This window comes from Myxocyprinus asiaticus, chromosome 23 (assembly GCF_019703515.2).
Source record: "Myxocyprinus asiaticus isolate MX2 ecotype Aquarium Trade chromosome 23, UBuf_Myxa_2, whole genome shotgun sequence".
NCBI lineage: Eukaryota > Metazoa > Chordata > Actinopteri > Cypriniformes > Catostomidae > Myxocyprinus > Myxocyprinus asiaticus.
The window spans coordinates 15,433,372-15,447,880 of NC_059366.1; the positions used below are offsets into that span (position 1 = coordinate 15,433,372).

At 39.1% G+C, this 14,509-nt stretch overlaps 1 protein-coding gene across 1 annotated transcript in view; it reads right to left on the reverse strand.

The window, feature by feature from the left end:
* Positions 1-14,509, reverse strand: part of marchf8 (membrane-associated ring finger (C3HC4) 8) — a 146,803-nt gene that overhangs the window by 13,294 nt on the left and 119,000 nt on the right. The window contains exons 5-6 of the mRNA XM_051651318.1: positions 13,479-14,309; positions 1,668-1,848 (exon numbers count right to left, since the gene is read on the reverse strand). Of these exons, the coding sequence (XP_051507278.1) occupies positions 1,668-1,848; positions 13,479-14,309 (1,012 nt within the window). The remainder of the gene's footprint in view (positions 1-1,667; positions 1,849-13,478; positions 14,310-14,509) is intronic.

Sequence of the window (14,509 nt, forward strand, 5' to 3'; positions counted from 1 at the left end):
AATTTTAATTAACAGCCCTATTTTTAATGTAGTACATTTTAATTAATAAGCAGGCAAATAAAAATATGATAAAAGTTTGAGCTTGTCAGTTACTAGGGTAAATAGACTAAGACTTAGAGCTTTATGACCTTGTTTTTCTACACATTTATAAAAGTTGTTAAAGCCTAAAGCTCAAATAATTATCTTATAAAACTTGGCAGCTTGTTGGTAAAGAGCTTTTTTTTTATATAGGAACAGAAAAAACTCTGACAATAGGCATGAGAGACATCGAGTCTCACAAAGTTCAAACAGAGATCAACTGGAATGTTTAACATTTTGGATTTCTGTAGACATGACACCTCAGCTATTTTAGTTTTGAAAAATGTACCACTAGGTGACCCAATAATAGGTTCTGAGAAAAGATGACAACACTGAATCTGACAGACAAACCCACTGTGAATTAAATGGAATGCTAGGAAAATAATAATAAAATAAAAATAAACATGATACAAATCTCAGTTTATATGAGATTTGTATTCATATCAACACAACATAAGTGCCAGTTTACAAAGGTATTCATAACCTATTCAACAGAAATATGTGACAAAAAACAAATCAAGACAAAATAAAACCAACCCAGAAGAGTGTAACTGTTCATTTTCTGCTATGATTAAATAAACAGATGCCTGTCAATTGTCATACTGACCATAATGTGGTAGATTTTTATCTCGTTTCATATCGAGTAACTTGCAGAAAACTGGGAATAATGCTCTCTAAAAGCAGTCTGCTCATCTCCATGGTGACATAAAGGCTGTCCTAGAGATGTCCTATTTTAAGCTCCATTGGAGATGCACAGCATCAGAAATTTAATTAAAAGAGGAAGCAGTGGACTGAAGTGCCTGGACTTTCATCGTGTTCACATAACTCAAAAAAAAATTGATTAGAACAATTAATTATAAAAACTATTTGTTAGCTGCATGGACAAACTTGTTTTAATCATCACAAAAATCAGGCTACTTCATCTACACTAATCAACTACTGCATTTTTTTTTAAACTGTGGGTGATTTATGGTTACCAAATGCAGCAATTTTGAGCATTAATACAGCACAACAGTGACCACCTACTTACTGTACTGTATATGTGGAAATGAACAACTTATCCCATGAAACATTGCAATTTACAGAAACATTACTACAATACAAAACTATTCACTATAGGTCACTGATTGTAAGTATGAAATACCATACTGTACATTTTAAGTTTACAGAGAACATTTTTAGAGCTACTGTTATTTGAAAGTGTATGTACATCATTCACAATGATTTCTGGGAGTAGACTTCTCTGATTGGTCAATCTCTCCTCAGGATTATGGGTAGTGTAGTTCTTCATTGGGAATTTGGCACTTACTCTATATGGATTTAATTGCTACTGTTGCTTAACCTCAGAGCTCATGGTAAGGTAACTGATTTACAGTAACAGGTTTGTGTTTATCAGCTATTTTACATTGGCTTACTACGTCACAATGTAGAGATTGAAGTATTTTGTTTGACAAAACTTTGCGGAGGGCTTTTTATAGTGTGTTTGTTCCTTGGTTAAGAGTTTGAATAGTGCACATGTCATCATGAGCAGGCAGATGTGGTTATTTCTGGGTCTGTGAGTGTGTATGCATGCATGTAAGTAATATTACCTTGCGGAGTGGCTTGAGCTTGGTCTCCATGATGAAGTCATATTTGCAGAGCTCGCAGCATCGTGTGTCTGAGCTCTTGATCCACTGCTGCAGGCAGGACTGATGGACAAACCGCAAACTCCCAGTGCAGTGACAGGGTGTGATCAGTGGACTCTCATCATCCCCCTCACAGTGACAAATCCTACCATTTATTTACAGAGAGAGAGAGGGATAGATACTCTGTCATCCTCCTAAAACCACTGCAAAGCAATATTAGCCCACACATTTTTTTTTACGGTTATACTCAGGGTCCAAATTTAACACTTGCCATGTGCCAAATGCAAGTAAAAATGGACTTTGTCTATTAAGATGTTATAACGGTAGTTACTCGCCTGTTGACAATTTCATTAGGAACTGAAACAATACATGGTTTAAATCAAATTGTAAAAATGATCCTTGCTGATGTAAATGAGGCAAGTGAGCATTTAGGAACTCCACGTGTGGAATATTACTTGCTCGGTAAAACAAATATTAGTAACAAATCACAATGGCTTCATGTTTTTGAGACAGGTTCCCTTTCCCAGAGGTGGAGACTAGATTGTACTCTATGATGCTGCAAGTGACAATGACCTGCGCTGTTTGTTACTAACATGCATGAAAAAAAAAAAGTGTTATATAATCCCAATGTCACAGAGAATCTTTTTGTTTTTTTTCATGAAATTATGCAAAATAAATTTTATTGTCAGTAAGGAATATTTATGGCCGCTAAAGATTCTATATTCACTTAGGCGTGTCAAAAGGTTAATTTTGAAACCTGGTTATCCTACTGTACTCTCAATAGAAGCATTCAACCACCAAACTTTAAAAAACACCAGCTGGTGGAGAGGGAAAAGCTGTTTGTTACAGTTAGGAGGAAGGGGAGATGGGTTTGTGGAGGGTGCCCAGAGAAAGATAAGAGACACAGAGGAAAAAAGAGGGAGACAAAAAGAGAGGTGAAAATCCAAGGAACCAGTGGCATCAAAAGAAAAACATTCACATTTTTTCCCACATTTTTTAAAAGTGTGATAATGTTCTTGTCATTTACTCACCCTCATGCCATCCCAGAAGTGTATGACTTTCTTCTGCTGAACACAAATGAAGATTTTTAGAAGAATATTTCAGCTCTGTAGGTCCATACCTTGCAAGTGAATGGGCGCCAAACTTTTGAAGCTCTAAAATCCACATAAGGGCAAAATAAAAGTACTCCAAATAACTCTGGTGGTTAAATCCTTATCTTCTGAAGCGATACAATAGGTGCTGGTGAGAAACATCAATATTCAAGTCATTTTATTACTATAAACTGTTCTCCCTGCTCAGTCAATTTACACTTTACTTTCACTTTCTCATTCTCCTTCTGTTTTTGGTGATTCACATCCTTCATGCATAATACCCCATACTGGGCAGGGAGGAGAGTTTATGACAAAATATTGATCTGTTTCTCACCCACACCTATCATATTGTCTGAACACATGGATTTAACCACTGGAGTAATATGGATTACTTTTATGATCCCTTTATGTGGATTTTGGGGTCCCAAAATTTTGGCACCCATTCACTTGCATTGTGATGTCCTACAGAGCTGAAATATTATTCTAAATATCTTAATTTGTGTTCTGCAGAAGAAAGCAAGTCATGAGGGTGAGTAAATCATGAGAGAATTTTCATTTTGGGTGAACTATCCCTTTAAGGCAGGGGTCTTCAAACTTTTCCAGGCCAAGGACCCCATTAGTTGAAATAGAGATGGAGGGTTGTTATAATACATATATATAAACTGCAAGTCATATACTTATATTATTTTATTATTATATTTGTCTTTAATACATCTAATTTTTTTCACAAATTTTAGTTTGAGATTAATCAATAATTGATTTAATATACAATAATTTTGAGACCTGTATCCTGCTACGGACCACCAAAGGGTCAAAGGCCAACTGTTGAAGACCTCTGCATTGAGATGAATAGTACTTTGGATAATTATGTTTAAAATGATGTAAACTCACATGAGATGAAGAGATATATATATATATATATGTTATATATACAGCCTAGAAATAGCTGTTTTATTTGACATAATGTGGGTCGCTTCCTCATGGTGGACACCATTTTTAAATAACTTGACCAGTCAAACCGACTTTATCATCTCGGTAACCCTACAATTATCAGACACTATCTTTAGCGGAATAATTTAATAATTACTGAAAAATACAGCAACAATTAGGGTATTTCTGGCTATTTTTTAATGGGTATTTTCAGGTGACTGTATAAAGTCCAACACCACTGTTGTATCGGCATTACTCTGCATTGCTCTGATGTGCGCACATACACACACACTCGCATTTATGCATGTTAAGTCAATTTCTGACTCAGACCATGCTTAAGTTTAGAGGTCATAGAGCATAGAGAACAAACAACTGCAGACAAATATCAACATTCATATTATGAAGATGTCAGCGGCATTCTGCTGCTTCTCAAAGAGAATCGGAGATCAGTTCACAGCACACTAGAGCACCTCAGAGGACTGCTAGAAAATGTGCTGCAACTGGAGTTTGTTAAATACACAGAAAATGTGACTTAAATCTGCAGTGTGTAATTTCTGCACCACAAGCGGCACTAAACAGAATTGTAAAAGTAATGACTGTTTCAAACAGATTTCCCTAACACTCCCTGTCTTCCACTTTTCTGACAAATAGGTACCTCACCTCAAACTCACTCTTTTTGTCAATTCATATGTCAGTCAGACTGTATTTTCCTGTCTATGTGGGTGGTGCTTGCCCAGAATAAGCTGTAATGTGGACCAGACTTTATGCTGCAAGTCTGGCTTTGTGAGACTCTCTAAACCCTAACCTTGATGTTTATTGTTAGTGACAGAGCCACAATGTAAAATATAGCTGCAAGCAGCGATGACGGACCCAAGCACCATGGGTCCATTTCCACTCGGTGGCTATCGGAAAACAATGCATGAGGGACACAGCAACAAATCAACATTAATGTAAACTTGGACCCTAATCATACAATGAGTAATAGATATATACCACCATTCCAGTTTGACTACAACTTCACAAAATTTTCCAACAGCAGTTTCAAAACAATTTAAGCAATTTGGGTAAATGTAAGAGAACTTTTTCAAAGTCAGTTGTAAATGCCACACTTCCTGCTGCCAGTTGGTGGCACTATGACCGTAACCCACAATAGCCACATCCATGTGATTAGCCCTCAATAAAAAAAACATACAACTCAATTTTAATCTAAATCACACAATGCATGCAGAAGATATGAGAAATTTCCTGTTTTCCTATTTTTGCCATTAATTTAGTGAATCGCCATGGCAACACCGTTGGATATTTAAAAACCTGTTCGCAATTTATCATCTTTGATATCTTGGCATAATGTTGTCTAAATGTGGTGACAGTCTCATGAATCACCATTCAGAGAATCTATCTATCAGTTTTTATTTTTAAATTTTTTGCTATAATTTAATATAATTATTTATTGAAAATATGTAGATCTAAAGATTATATTGTAATGAAGTTATTTACCATTTTTATTTATCCATAAACCAGCTTTAAATTAAATTAACAAATGTAATTCATGGCTTTAGGTGTTAAGGTAGTCTAAGTTGATTTTAATATGAGCACAGAAGTCATTTAGGCTTGTAATTTCATTGCAATTCTGTTGTTGCATTTTTTTCTCTGTGCACTGTCAAAATAAATGAAGTACATTAACTTTGAGTCTGCATTCGTTATTCATATGCACAACTGTTTAAATAGCCTCTAAATTAATGTCCTCATTTGCCCTATATTAGGTTAGAATACTGCATGTTCACCCACAGAATAATTATTCAAAGCATAAATTACCAAATGGTTACTAACTAACAACTATTTGTCATGGTTCCGGCATTTGTGCTGGCTCATACTGTTGTTTGCTTTTCTCTCTCCCTCGTGTCTCACAGGTGGAGCCGGCACGCGATCAGTGTTTCCATGGGAACGGTGATTGATCTCGGGGAGATGCTGATCACAGCAATGATTTACTCGCCCGTTACCATCTGCTTCACTCCGATTGCACGCCCTACTTATTCCTTGTGTGTCACCTCGTTATTTGCCCGTTTATTGTTCACTGTGCTCTCATGTGTAGTTGGAGCATGCTCATGTATCTGTTGGTTGCCCCTCTGTAGAGGTGCGGTTACCTTCCTGCTTGCCGTTCTGTGCCCAGTTCATGTGGAGGAGGATTCCTCGGTCTCTGCCTGCATCTCGGGGACTATATCATCTGGGCTTTGATTCGCAACACACCAGCTCCAACGGGCTCTCTTCAGATTGTTCCTGACTTCCACAAAGCACACACTTATCATATGAACACACCCTTCACTAGCCCATTGCGGCTCGCTGGATTTCAGCCTTCTGCAGCCGGCGCCAGGTGCGCCTTATCTTGACATTGAGAAGTTTGTTAATAAAACTATGGAACCGTCACTCTGCTTTCGTGTCCTTTGTCCCCCCTGTGACACTACTGAACCACGACCTTGCCACAACATCGTCATGATGGACTGGCACCACTCCAAAGTTACATTGTGGCAACGAATACAGAAATGTCACTTTTCAGGTTGTCACAACATAATCAGTTACATTGCCACAACTAAAGTTTGGTCATCAAATTACGGTGTAGTTAGGAAATGGCCACGTAATTTGGCTAGCTGGCATTACAAAATGGCTGAAATTGCTGCTGATTTTCTCAAATTTTGCTATGCAATTTGCTGCATTTTTTGGGGTTGTTCTGCAGTGAAAACTCAAACCATCATTATATACCTATGTAATTGTATTAATTAAATTTTAAATGCAATTACATGTAAATATTTTAGTGCATAATAACTGAATATGCAGTTAGCAACCCAAAAAAAAGCATACATTTAAGTGAAAGCTGTGGATTCTGAAATACCCTTAATTATTTTTGTATTATAATTTTCTGCCTCAGAGAATGCAATAAAACTTGTCTAGGCCTTCAGTGCGATTCATGCCATTAAGAAAACACAGTTTCACAATGAATAAGACGGCGTATGCCATCATACATTACGTGGCAGTCAACTAATAATACCAACTGACATTTTAAAAACACGTCCACACACGAAAGCCAGAACCAAGGAGGTCCAATACCAAGAAAAAGCTCTCTAATAATATTTGCGATTTAAATTTTGCTTGCAATAAATTGTTTCGTCAGGGTACACGGTTACTTTTCAAAACTTGATCCGACACTGGATGCTCAAGCAGCCTAATTTACACTTAGAAAATTCCTGATGTTTCTATAACAATGCAAAAAGCACTTACCAATTTACTTGAAGTGAAAATGTGCAGTAACAAATAATAAAGAATAGGCAAGTGTGATCAAACTTTTCTACAGAGTTCTAGTCTTACACTGAGGGGCCGTTCACATTGAGCGTGTTTGCGTCCATCTGCGCTGTTTTATAAATTATTTCAATGTAAACGTGCGCTAGATAGACATCTTTGACGGCTTGTTTGTGTTTCTAGACGCCATGTAAAGTTAAAAAGAACGTAAACTGTTAAACGTCTCGAGTTGAGACAGATACGTTTTGCTCTTTGTGGCACTGCATATAATTTTAGTGCAAAAACAAACGCATTCAAGGATGTGAACAGCATGCAACATGATTTCAAACACTGCGCTGAAATTTCAAATAAATATTTTGAATATTAGCTAATACATAGGACTATGCAATTACACAAACACCATCAACACAAGTCGCGCCAGCTTCTTGCAGAATTAAAACTAATAAACGTATTCAGAGCTGAATACTGTGGCTGTTCACTTGTGAAAAAACGTGGAATAATTTCACGGCTCCCAAAAGCTATCTTGTTAAATACAAAGAAAGGAATCTGTTATGATGTTTCTTTTAACAGCACAAATCAGCACAAACGAATGACACCGGTTCAGAATGATTTGGAGTGATGTCACTGCTCCCGAAATGTTTCATGCTATTTCTAAGGAAGATAAATAAATAGTTACAGTGTTTCTTTTAACGACACAAATCAGCACAAATGAACGACTCACCGGTTCGGAGCGATTTGGACCACATGGGGTGGAGAGTGACATCATTGCTCCTGAATACAAGTTGTTGTTTCTTAGATACGGATGTTGTTATTTTGCTAGCCATCTTAAACGGATCTTTAACTTTATCTGCCGTTCTTTTGATAAACATAGTTAACTGGAAAGCGTAGTTACACATACTTAGACATACATAACAGACTGCGCATGTGCGAGAAGTTGACGAAAGAGGGATCCCTGGACTGAGAGTTGGAAATCATTCAACAATGGAGCTTTGCTGCCCTCTATTGGACATTTCTTGTAATTGCCACTCAGCACTGTGTTAGACATGTGGCATGACTTTCTAGTATTTTAGTATTTTTTTAGTATTTTATTTCAGTTGATATTTTTATTATATTTTTTAAATATAAAAAATAATATGTTTCTTAACAATAAACTTAAATTCAAGCATGCCAAATACCTCAAAACATGTGAATATACACAAAAAGGAATGATGACATTTATTGCATTGCCATGGCAACAATATTTAAGATATCAAGAATTGCACGTCTTGACATTATTCTAAATTTTTTTGAAGCAATTCAGGTTCATAATAGGGATATTTCAAAGTCTGTTAAAAGTGACACACTTCCTTCAGCCAGTTGGTGGCGCTACAACCGTGACCCACAATAGCCACATCAATGTGATCAGCCTGCAAGGACAAACATTTGGCTTAATTTTTATGTAAATCTCACCATGCACACAGAAGATATGAGACATTTCCTTCTTCCAATTTTTTGACATTATTTTATCGCTTCGCCATGGCACCACCATTCGATATATCAAAAATCCTTTCGCAATTTAGCATCATCAATGTCTTGGCATGATGTTGCCCACATTTGGTACCTGTAACATGAAATCTCTCTGAGGAGTATATCAAATTCCAGAGCATGCATTTTTCAAACAATCCAAAATGGCCAACTTCCTATTGGGCAGAGCTTATGACTGTCAGCACGAAAGTTGTCCGGCTTGATGAGATCTATATGTGTACAAAGTTTGGTGACCGTAGCTCAAAAGGGATGTGCTACAGAGCCCCCCGAATATGCCCATATTCTAGGTGGTGCTACGGAGCCCCCCCTTCATTCCGCCCCCCGCAACTTTGCCAAGCCCTAAGGGCCAATGACTCTGATGTGTGTGCAAACTTTCAAGAGTTTTCACGTATGTTATGTACCCCAAAAGTACCAAAAACCTTGAAAAGCGGAATAATAATAAGAATCTTTAGAAGAACAATAGGTCCTCGCACTTTCAGTGCTTGGGCCCTAATAAATGGCATTATGGCAACAGTACATGGCTCAGCCATTGTAATGGCTCTAACAATCATGCCTTCTGGCTCCATGATGCGGGCCCTCAAAATGTTAACTAGCTGCCGGGGCATAAGCACGAGGGAAGACTGCTTCCGTGTCAACGTTGAGAGGCTTTTCTGACTGAATGACCAGGATAATGACTATTTTCAGACACGTCTGATCCAGTCATGGCTCTTTAAGATTAGCAAATAGCACAGACAGAGAGGAGGAGCCGGTCACGTCTCCATCAGCTGATGGGCAGCCTATCTGAGCACAGTGTGTAATAACTTCACTGTGAGCTGAAGGGGCTTTAATGTACTCCTTTTGTTTATGATCACTTGCATATTACCTGACTGCAAAGTTCTGATTCAGTTTCCCCTCTCCCTCTCACTCTGCTTATTACAATCAAAATAGATTATGTCCATCACATACAGCTAGATTTAATTACATTATAATAGAAAGACTCAATCCAATTACCATATTTAATAAATTCTATCCGGTCTTTTCAGGAGGTTTGGCCCATGGCACATTCTGTGACCTGCTGTTCAAGAAGAGTGAAGTGATTTCATTAGACGAACATTTTACTATCTATAGCACACTCTGTATTAACTGTATTAAGGTATATACAGTAGCAGTTAAGATGACACTGTGAAATAAGGGTGACTTCAGTCCAAAACTGCAGAATAGTCATATATGGAAGCTTGACATTAATTTTGCAGTTATATGCATCCAATGACATTACACTTATTGCTTGTTCAATATACACCGATCAGCCACAACATTTAAACCACCTGCCTAATATTGTGTAGGTCCCACTCGTGCTGCCAAAACAGCACCAACCCGCATCTCAAAATAGCATTCTGAGATTATATTCTTCTCACCACAATTGTACAGAGTGGTTATCTGAGTTACCGTAGACTTTGTCAGTTCAAACCAGTCTGGCCATTCTCTGTTGACCTCATCAACAAGGCATTTCCGTCTGCAGAACTGCCGCTCACTGGTTGTTTTTGGCACCATTCAGAGTAAATTCTGGAATTTTTACACACAACAGTCTCTAGGAGATCAGCAGTTACAGAAATACTCAAACCAGCCCATCTGACACAAACAATCATGCAACGGTCAAAATCACTGAGGTCACATTTTTTCCCCATTCTGATGGTTGATGTGAACATTAACTGAAGCTCCTGACTTGTATCTGCATAATTTTATGCACTGCTGCCACACGATTGGCTGATTAGATAATCGCATGGATGATTGTTGGTGCCAGATGGGCTGGTTTGAGTATTTCTTTAACTGCTGGAGATTTTTTTTTTTTTTTTTTTTTTTTTTTTACACACAACAGTCTCTAGAATTTACTCAGAATGGTGCCAAAAACAAAAAACATCCAGTGAGCAGCAGTTCTGTGGACGGAAATGCCTTGTTTATGAGAGAGGTCAGCAGAGAATGGCCAGACTGGTTCGAACTGACAAAGTCTACGGTAACTCCGATAACTGCTCTGTACAATTGTGGCGAGAAGAATATAATCTCAGAATGCTATTCTGAGATGCGGGTTGGCACTTTTTTGGCGGCATGAGGGGGACCTACACAATACTAGTTGTGGCTGATCGGTGTACATGTTCTTTAATGGATCAATAATCTTTTTTTTTCCCTCTATAGAGTTTTGAGTGGCTATAACCAGATCTAGACAATCTGCAAAATATTTAATTAAAAACAAATAACACACAAGGGGTGGAGGATGAGTAGTGAATTAGCGTGTTCCAATTCTGTGGAAATCTGGCTATAAGGCTCTTTAAAAATGTAAACGCTATTGATGTTACATTACAGGTTATTCACATATTGGCTTCTTTGGGCCTCATTCACTAAGCGTGCATACCCACATATTTTGTGTGAAATCTGCACAAGAACGTTTTCACAAAGAAATCATGATTCATCAATCAAGTTTGCACTATATTGTATTCTAAATTTACGAAAAAAACAACTGAAACCACTCGTATGCAATAATCACATTCTCCATCTGCTTCGCTGACATCTTTCTCTACACATACAACTATACAGGTGCAGTGGTGCTGAATTCCCTTATATGGAGATGGTTTGGCCGTGGCTTATGCAAATGACTAACTTTGTGCATACAGTCCTTCATTAAAAATAGTGTGGATTCATTAACTTTAGAACGAGGGTAAGAACAAATTCATGTGCATACGCACCTGTGTGAATCGGGCAGAAATGTTTCGTGAAAACCTTTCCTGTGCGTAAAAGTATGCAATATGCTATCATTTTGTCTATGGAGGCTGTACGTTTTGAGTTCTAATTGGAAACCTTATATTTAAGAGTGTATGTTGATAATGTTCTCCTCAAAATGTAATTATAGGTATAAGACCAAAGAATGAAAACTAAATGCGATATGACCGGACAGAAACATAAATATATAGTTCCTGGAGCATTTTATTCCATTTATAGATGCCAAATAGTCCAATGGTTTTGTTCGTAAAAGATGCTTGCACACCCCGATGCAGCCATCACTTACGTGCTCTTTGTCCTAGGCAAGAATGCGTCCTTGGCATAGGTCACAGCTCAAGACACCTGAACATGCTTTTTGGCTGATGTCCAAGCCTGGCTATTCCTGTTTTAACGCTGTTTTAAACCAATAAGCTGTACTCACTGATCTGTAAATGTCAGCTATTTTAAAAGCACATGTGTTTTCAAAGCACCATGCAAGGGTGCTAATTCATGTGGGAAGAAACCTCACCTCACCCTTAAAGAGGATGTAAACAATTCATAATAATGACGATGTCTGGTGAAGCTCAGTAAGTGAATTCAGCTTAGAGATAAACAGCTTCTTGAGGTAGCTGCTTTCAAAACAAAAGATACTCTTTGTATATAAGCCATAATAACTGGGGACTTCATAGTGAACGTTACATTTATAAAGCGCTTTTCTGACACTACACTCAAAGCACTTCACATAGTGAACAGGGGACTCTCCTCAACCACCAAAAGTGTGCAGCATCCATCTGGATGATGCGATGGCAGCCATAGTGCGCCAGTATGCTCACCACACACAAGCTATTAGTGAAGGAGTGATTCAGCCAATTGAAGGATGGGGATTATTAGGAGGCCATGATTGATAAGGGTCAATGGGGGGAATTTGGCCAGGACACTGGGGTTACACCCCTACTTTTTACGAGAAGTGCCATGGGAATTTTAATGACCACAGAGAGTCAGGACCTCGGTTTCTCATCTGAAGGACGGTGCCTATTTTACAGTACAGTGTCCCCATCACTATACTGGGGCATCAGGACCCACACAAACGGCCCTGCTGGCCTCACTAACACCTCTTCCAACAGCAACAATAGTTTTCTCCAGGGGGTCTCCCATCCAGGTACTGACCAGGCTCAACCCAGCTTAGCTTTAGAGCGAGAACCAGTCTAAAGTTACAGGGTGGAAATTGACTTGAAAATTACTTCCGGAAATGTAAGATGTCAGAAAGGATTTAATTTGTGACAACCAAATAGTTATCATATATGTACTTGGACTTCAAAAGTAGTTTTTCTTCCCGAGTAACTAGGTTTGCTGTTGGCGAGCTTCAGCTCTAACTCAATTACATACCTCATAAGTTGCACTAATTGTTTCCTGGGGCATCTGAGTGACTCTGCAGGTGAATATCGATAATATTGCAGCTATTTCGCCTGGTCTCCAAACTCAGAGCTAGAGAGCCACAACCAAAACTGTAGTCAGATCTCAAGTCTCAATTCTGTCACACTAAACAAGACTGAAGCCCACCAATCAAAGAGATACCAAACATAGGGTGTTCAGTATCTTCTTCTGTTCTCTCATTCTCCATCTTCATCACATTGAGGAAATCTGTAAGGACTTTTTATGACAGTGCCTGTACATACATGGAAAAATCTCTGTTAGCATTCCCATTCATTTCAAAGGCAGTTGCTCAGCTGGTGCACACCTCCCCGGAAGTATGCAACTTAAATCCTGCCATATTTGCACACTGGCACTTTTTTATGAGTTGCAAAAAATAACTGTGTCCTAACAATGTGAATTGGCTGATGGTACCACAAGAATGTGTACAGTCCCAAACCCTTTTCAAGCAACTACCCTACTGGTGTGACATGAAAGGCAGCAGAGAGGGAAAAATAAGTCCATTTCAAGAACCCTCCAAAAATAGTCACTAGCAAAACATCTACTTAATGATATATATCTTGATAACTCCACCAATATATGAAGTATTATTCTTCATCGCTATTAGCAGAGGACTGGAAACTATCACACTGCTAATCTGGAACACAGCACACAAGCTCTAAGAGGAAGGAGAAACAGGGACTTATTGGAAATTAATATCCAGATGAAGGATGAATCATTCTAGAGGTGGAGCCCATAGGTAAGAGGAGCTGGGTGGGAGTGAGTAAGCCCCACCAACCTGCAGCAGTCCCCAGACAGGGAGTAGGGTGAGAGCGGCCCATTTTTCTCAGACACTGGAGAGGAGCATTGTTCCAGGTCGCTGTCTTCCTCGAGGGAGCAAAGTGGGGCCCTCAACCCATCTGCTTTTAGCTTCCACCTGGATGAGTCCTCCTTGAACACCTCATCATCTCCCATCTCTTCTAGACAACAGGACTCGCTGACCTCCAGCAGGGCACTAGGGGACTTTGCGATGTGCAACCTTGAGGCGTAGCTTCCCATCTCAGACACCTGCAAGCTTCCTGTGGTAGAGGAGTGGGCGAATGGGAAGATGAGACATAGGAAGTTGGAGCTTCTCTGGAGGTCTGATTGAGGAGGACCAGGGGGAGCCAAGCAGTGCTCAGGCCCTGGAGTGGAGATGTACTTGTAGTTGTTGAAGAAGGATGGAGGTTGAGATGGAAAGGGTGGAGGTAAGTTGGATTTTCCATTAAGGCCTTTGCTGTGGCCATCCTGCATATGTTGGTCTTTCTCTGCGCCCAGCTCCCCGTCTGAGCAAGTGCGGTCTATGAAGTGAAGACCACTACACAGGCTATCCATCTTTTGCCCCACATCATTCAGAGACTTGGAGAACTTGAGACTGCCTCCCTCTGGTTTCAGGTTGACTGATGGTTTGAGTACAGAGAGCCATTCAGTGCCAAACAAGGTCCTATTTTTGGGCTTGGTGGGAGAGTCCAGGCAGAGTGTCGTCATGGTGACACTTTGTGATGCTGAGCTTTTACCATTAGAGTTCAACAGCACTACAGTAGCCTGTAAGGGCTTCTGTGAGCCCACGTCCTGAGTGAGGTCATTATAACTGCATACCAGAGAAGAGGAGAGGGGTGGGACAGAAAGAGAGGTGCAGAAACAGAGATGGGAAGAGAGAAAACGGACATAAAGAGACATGCAACATGCATTAGAGCAGTAATTCCCAACCAAGGGTACTTGAGGGTCCAAGGGGGTACTTGGAAAATTTTGGTTTTGCTTTGTTAGTCCTACAGTATAAAAGAAATTACA